Source organism: Cinclus cinclus, chromosome 4 (genome assembly GCF_963662255.1).
Source record: "Cinclus cinclus chromosome 4, bCinCin1.1, whole genome shotgun sequence".
Lineage (NCBI taxonomy): Eukaryota > Metazoa > Chordata > Aves > Passeriformes > Cinclidae > Cinclus > Cinclus cinclus.
The window spans coordinates 23818042-23824895 of NC_085049.1; the positions used below are offsets into that span (position 1 = coordinate 23818042).

Here is a 6854-nt window from a genome sequence, read left to right on the forward strand (position 1 = left end):
CTGTGACATGCGCTTTGTTCCCTAGTGGGAAATGAAGGGCAGTGCCTGGAGAATGGCTCAGTGCAAGCCCTGCTACCACCACCTCCACCAGACCAGCAGTGTCTGCAGCTGGAGAGGCCACAGAACAGCCAGCAGGAGTGCCACATTCTCCCTACAGAGCACAAATGAAAAGAGCACACAAAAGAGGGATTTGTTTGTGCTGCTCAGAGCAGCATTAAGTCCCCTCTGTGTTCAGTGACCCCACCAGATGGGTCATGGTGCACAGCTGCTGGCATCCAGTCCTTGCCTGCAGAGCCACCCAGAGCCATGCAAGAGACCACAAGGGGTATCTCTCTTCCCTGATATCCACATTTCAGACCTTCTAGTCCAGCCAAGTTCACTCTAATTTGTGCCCCTCTGAGCCCTCTCCCCCTTTGAAAGGCTTGGTCTTCCCTTCCACAGCCTTTTCTTTACCCTGCCTGTACACAGAGCATGGTGCAATTGTTCACAGAGATCAGGGAGATGAGTGGTGTTATATAACTACTTGTTACTGTTTTATCGTTTTTTTAGGATGATGGAAAAGTAAAAGGGAAATGTGGACTCCCCTTGGGGCCAGGCTAAGCAAACTGAAGTTACATTACTGGTGACCCAAATGAACACTCACTTCAGCACCCCCAAGAATGCATTTTAGTGCAGTGTCCCACGTGAGAGGACAAGCCATTAATAACTACAGCATGTGTGGGTTGAGAGAGCTTCTCTGTTGCAGCTCCTAGACAAAAGAGTTTAGACAAAAAGCGTTGCTTTGTTGTTTGTCAGGGTTTGTTTGGGACTTTTTATGTCTGCAATGATTTGCTATTCATTCAACTCTGGTATCTTGATTCTTTTGATATGGCAGAGGTCTGGTTCAGCCTGTTATTCATCCCACGGCAGCTAACATAAAATCAACAGTGGTTAGAACATATTTCCTTCTCATGATGGGCCTGGAAGAGCCCAGGAGCCTTCTTGGAGGGATTCTGTTCTCTCTTACTCTCACAGTCTTGCAGCACAAATTTGCATCAGCACATTATGTGACTGTACCATGTAACCACGTATTTGCCCCAAAATCCTAGAGGAACCAATGGCTCCAAGGTTTCAGCCTGGTTTGCAACTCATCTTTAAATAACCATCAGAGAATCAAAGAACACCCCGAGCTGGAAGGGGCCCACAAAGAACATTCAAGTCCAACTCATGATCTCAAACCTCAAAATCATTAAGACCAGTGCATCTAAAACACCTGCTGAAAATTGTGTTGGTTTATGCATGTGCCCATGCTAAACGCTCTGTTGAACTGGGCCCTGACCATGTTCCTGGTCACATTACTCAGTGTTTGGCAGCAGTACCTCTAGTTAGAAAGCAAATTTACTGTCCTATAAGCCAAGAGAAATTATGTATTTATTCGTAAAGGTGTCAAAACTAAATTTGCCTGAACTATGCTTAACAACTGTTTGGAAACCCAAGCCAAGCAAATATTTATAACCATACTTTGAGAATGATTTGTTTTCTTTCTATTGGAAAGTTCTGTTGTTTTGTAATGGAAAAACACAGCATATTCAAACAGACTGCTGAATTTAATTTCATGTCAGATTGAGCTCAGGCAGCTCCAGGAAGGGAAGGCAGAACTTGAACTTCCACGAGGGGAGAACCAGTTCAGTGAAAGCAACAAAAGGACATGGTGAGAAGAGGAAAAGTAAAAAAGGAGTGAGGAAGACCAAGCCTTCCCTTTGTGTCACCAGGATCAGCTTGACCCGCACCCCACAGCCCTGATCTGTTTTCACCTACATCAGCTTGCTGCAATTACTACAGAGACATAATCCAGATCCCTAAAATCCTTCCACAGGATCCCAAACAAGTGGCTGTGTGGACACAGCTCTGAGGAGCCAAGAGCCCAATCCAACACAACAAATAGTTGGAAGATCAAACTCTGGTGATCAGGAAAGTGGGGGGAGTAGTTAGAAAAAGACTACTGCAAAACTTTATCACTGCAATTGTCTGGTGCTTATTCAGGCGAGTCAGATGGATGTGATCACCTGGAGCAAATCAAAGCACTTGTCTTGAGCAAAAAGCCTTTTTCTAAGTCCATCAGTGACCCAGGTCTCAGCACTTGCAGAGGAGTTAGGACACTTTGTTTCATCTGAGATTCAGCCTCACCGAACAGCTGATTCTGCACTTCCCCCCGGTGCAGCAACTCCCACCAAAGCGAACTGGAGATCTCCCTGAGTCTGAAGTGCAGCTGCACTGGGCACTTTTCCTGTCAGTCTTGTTTCAGACAGCTCCTCAGCACATTACAGCCTCATTCCACTTCTAAATAAACAAGCAAACCAACCAAAAAATCAATATCTAAAACCCTAAAATTAATAAGAAAGATGCTGTTCTCTGAGATTCAAATTCCTTCCCCTCAGCCCTGGGTTTTGGGCTGAGCACTCTGTTCCTGAAAAGTACCACTTGCTTGGCACTTATTTTACTGACTAGGAAGGAAAAAATCATCGTGCATTTGGGCATTATCATTAAAGAGCACAGTCGGGGACAGGAAAGCAGCACTTGTATCTGGGCAAGAGAACATCAGAGTGCTGCTCTGCAAAGCTGATCTCAATTTATGTCAGGACAGAGATAAGGCACTTGAATAAATCATAATCCAAATTTATGAGCACTTACTTATATTAGAAAATGTGTTAGAAACAAACCTTGAGCAATGTTGACAATCAAGCCTTCTCTTTTCTGCTACTCCTGCTGTGCCACAGGATGTGGGAAAGGCATGGAACATCCTTCAGCAGTACAACAGAAGCTGGAGGGAGAAACAGAGATGTCCTTTGCAAGAAAAATGGTAAGAAAGCTCTTTGAGCTAAAGGAGCAACTTTGTGTCGGTCTTCAGAGTAAGCTGTGATCTCCTTGAAGGTAATGTTTCACTCGTCTCTCAACACCTCAACTGTAAAATCCACAGCGCTGAGAAGGTTTTGTTTGGAAATAAAAGAAACCAGGGGTGCGTTTTGATGAAAAGATAGTGCTTTCCATCCGTGTCCAAGAGAAAAGCCACGCCATGGTTATTCAAGCAGCACGGCACGGCATATTCGACTCCTGAAGTGCCATCAACTCCTTGTGTAAGATAACTAAAACCAGAGAACTGTGTACACAAATGGTGTGTGCATACATAAAGGTGACTGGTACAAACGCTCAAGGAATCGCACAGTGAAAACAGTTTTTCAGGTATTGCACTCAATATTCTACTTTCTAATTCTGCCAACCCACTCCCTCAAGTTTTTGATCTGTTGTGCACTTGAAAATCTGTTCAGATCACTTTCGATCTGTTGTGCACTGGATTGAAACCAGTAACAGCAGACAGTGTATTTTTTTTCCTTTCAGTCTCAAAAATATAACAAAGATATAAAACTGTAAAATCACAAAAAAAAAGAAAGAAAAAAAAGGAAAAGAAAGCTGCACATACTTTTTTTTTGTGTGGGGCCAGTAAGCACATGACTGAATTACTTAGAAATTCTGAAACAGGAAGGTAACTAATAAAATTATTTATAAAGAAGTATATCTACAATATTTAATAACTTAAGGCTCACAAGAAACTAACATATCAATGACAACAGAAGTTTTCTGCTCTAGGGTTCAAAGCACCAAATTCACTTCACATACAAGATAACCAGATCTGTACTGATCACTAGTGGAAAAATCAGAAAGTGCTGATCTGCTAATGTTCCTAGTGCTTTAATGATATCATATTTCACAGGAATAAGAAATCTCCTTTCAACCATAAATACAGTCATACAGATACAAAATATATTTGAATAATTTCAATTTGAAACTACAGTACAAAACCCCTCAACCTCCCCCCTCCCATCCCTAATCCATTCATTCTCCACACACACATCCCCCCAGTTCTTTATACTAAACTCGGAGAAACTGAATTGGTTACAAATTACCCATTCAAAACCAATGACCATTTGCTAAAATAAGTTTCTACAAATTAGATTTTTCACTGTCATAATTTACCAGCTCCTGCATCATGGAACGTAGCTTATTCTTAGTCTATTTTAAAAATAGGTGACCCTTTGTGTCATGGAAAAAGAACATGAAAACATGTATTCCTGGAGGACTGCTCAGGACAGTAATCAATTTATAAAATACAGCCTGACTTAAAAAAAAACTAATTGGTACTAAAAGAATAATTATAGTAGCAAGTTTCTGACACCAGAAAATCCTTCAGAACACTAACTGTCTCCTCTCCTCACAGGTCTGTTTCCCTATTGGTGTCCAGACAGAGGGCATAGAGGGATTTTCTGAGATCTACATTACTTTTTGCTTTGATATTGGCTTTCTCTAAGGAGCCACTGGTGCCACTGTTGAACTCCTCACTGTTTTCCAAGTGCACAACAGATTTGTTCAGAGAGTTTTTACTGGGTCTTCTCTTCACTTCTCCCCCCGAAGTGCTGCCCTGGGCACTACTGTGTTCATCTTTGAGGATAGCCTGCTCTTCGTGGTCAGTCTCTCGGTGGTAGAAGTAGTTGAAGTTGGACACGATGACAGGGACAGGCAGGGCAATGGTGAGCACACCAGCAATGGCACACAAGGAGCCCACAATTTTGCCCCCCACAGTGACAGGTCTCATGTCCCCATAGCCCACAGTAGTCATGGTTACCACTGCCCACCAGAAAGCATCGGGGATGCTGGAGAAGTGAGACTCGGGGTCATCAGCCTCAGCAAAGTAGACAGCGCTGGAGAAGAGGATCACCCCGATGAAGAGGAAGAAGATGAGGAGGCCCAGCTCCCTCATGCTGGCTTTCAAAGTCTGTCCTAAGATCTGCAGCCCCTTGGAGTGCCTGGAGAGCTTGAAGATCCTGAAGACTCTGACCAGGCGGATGACTCTGAGGATGGCCAGGGACATGGCTTGCTGCTGGCCCCCACCCCCATTGCTACTGCCAGCCCCGGGCTGCTGCTGCTCATGGGCCAGCTCGGTCCCCAGGGTGATGAAGTAGGGGATGATGGCCACGATGTCGATGATGTTCATGATGTTACGGGAGAACTCGGGCTTGCTGGGGCAGGCGAAGAAGCGCACGAGGAGCTCGAAAGTGAACCAGATCACACAGGTGGTCTCGATGATGAAGAAGGGGTCAGCCAGGCTACTGGGAGGCTGCATGGGTGGGGAGTCCCCGGGCGTGCCATTCAAACCTCCACCTTGTGGGGGCAGGGGTACGGGCATCTCCCTCTCGTCCCTGAACTCAGGCAGGGTCTCCAGGCAGAAGGTGATGATGGAGATGAGGATGACCAGCACGGAGACGATGGCGATGGCCCGGGCTGAGCTGGAGCTCTCGGGATACTCAAAGATGAGCCAGACCTGGCGCTGGAACTCATTGCGGGGCAGGGGCTTCTCCTCCTCTTTGATGAAGCCCTCGTCCTCCCGGAAGCGCTCCATGGCCTCCTCACCCAGCTGGTAGAAGCGGATCTCGTCGGCGAAGACGTCGATGGAGACGTTGACGGGCCGGCGGAGCTTGCCCCCGGACTGGTAGAAGTAGAGGATGCCGTCGAAGCTGGGCCGGTTGCGGTCGAAGAAGTACTCGTTGCGGAGCGGGTCGAAGTAGCGAATGCGCTTGTCGGGGTCCCCCAGCAGCGTGTCGGGGAACTGGTTGAGGGTGCCCAGCTGCGTCTCGAAGCGCAGCCCCGAGATGTTGATCAGCACCCGCTGGTGATGCATGGCGCCCGGGTTGGCCGCGGCCGCCGCCGCCGCCTCCTCCTCGTCGTCGCCCGCCGCCGCCATGGCCATGCCCCGGCGGTGTCCCCCTTCCTCGGGGGGCCCCATCTCCGCGGCGGGGCGCGGGGCGCGGGGCGGCGGCCGCGGCGGCGGCGGCGCGGGGGCCGCTCGGGGCTCCGCCGGCCGCTCCTCGGGGCCGCCCCCGCCGCCTCCTGCCCGGGGACCCGGCGGGGGCCGTTCCCGCTGCTCGTCCCCCGCGGGCGGCGGCGGCGGCGGCGGCGGGGAGCTCTCCTTGCCGTCGCTCAGCTGCGGCGAGCCGGCGAGGTGCAGCAAGTTGCCCCGCCAGCGCGCCCGGCCGCCCGCGGCCGCGGCATCGTCGCCGCCCGCGATGGCCGTGGTGCCGCCGTTCTCCAGAGTCACCAGCGCGATCTCCATGGGCAGCAACAGCAGCGGCAGCAGCGGCGGCGGCGGCGGCGGCGACGGGAGGCAGACGCGTCTGAGGCGGCGGGCATGCTGCGCTCGCCGCGCCGCTGCCGCCGCCGGCCACCTCCGGGCGGCCGCGCTGCTCTGCCCTGCCCTGCCCTGCTCTGCCCTGCCCTGCCCTGCTCTGCCCTGCCCTGCCCGACCCGCCTCCCCTCACTGCGCCGCCGAGCGCGGCCGAGCGCGGCCCGGGGGAGCCGCCCGGGGACCCGGATATGAACGAGCGATTATATTATGGTCGCTTGACGTCAAAGAGGATCCCTCCTGCTCCGCGCCCCCGCGCAGGCAGCGGCAGCATCCCCCGGGGAGCCGGGATGCCGCATCCCCCCGCGCCCCGCCCCGCCCCGCCCCGCCGAGGGGATGCGCTCGGGCAGCGGGGCCCGGCCCTGGGGATGCCCACAGGTGTGCGGAGGTGCGGGAGGCCGGCAGTAGCTGCGGCCGGGCAGGGGGCTGGGGCTGCCCTCGGGGCCGGGGGGCGAGGGGCGCAGCGCTCGCCGCGCCGCGGGATTACCGAGCGGCCCCCGCGCGTGGATTTGCTCGCTAAAGGGATTGCGCGCAGCGAGCGCTTCTGGCTGCGAACCCCCGCTCACCTCTAATGAAAATCAGAACTGAAAGCCCCGGGGATTCCTTGCGCCTCTTGGCGTATGTCCCCTCCGCTCCCCATTCC

At 51.5% G+C, this 6854-nt stretch overlaps 1 protein-coding gene across 1 annotated transcript; it reads right to left on the reverse strand.

Annotated features, from left to right (window-relative positions):
• Nucleotides 1–4246: 4246 nt before the first annotated feature.
• Nucleotides 4247–6142, reverse strand: KCNA5 (potassium voltage-gated channel subfamily A member 5). Its single transcript, XM_062490911.1, has one exon. It carries the CDS (start codon nt 6140–6142, stop codon nt 4247–4249), a length of 1896 nt encoding a protein of 631 aa, XP_062346895.1.
• Between the last annotated feature and the right edge of the window lie 712 nt (nt 6143–6854).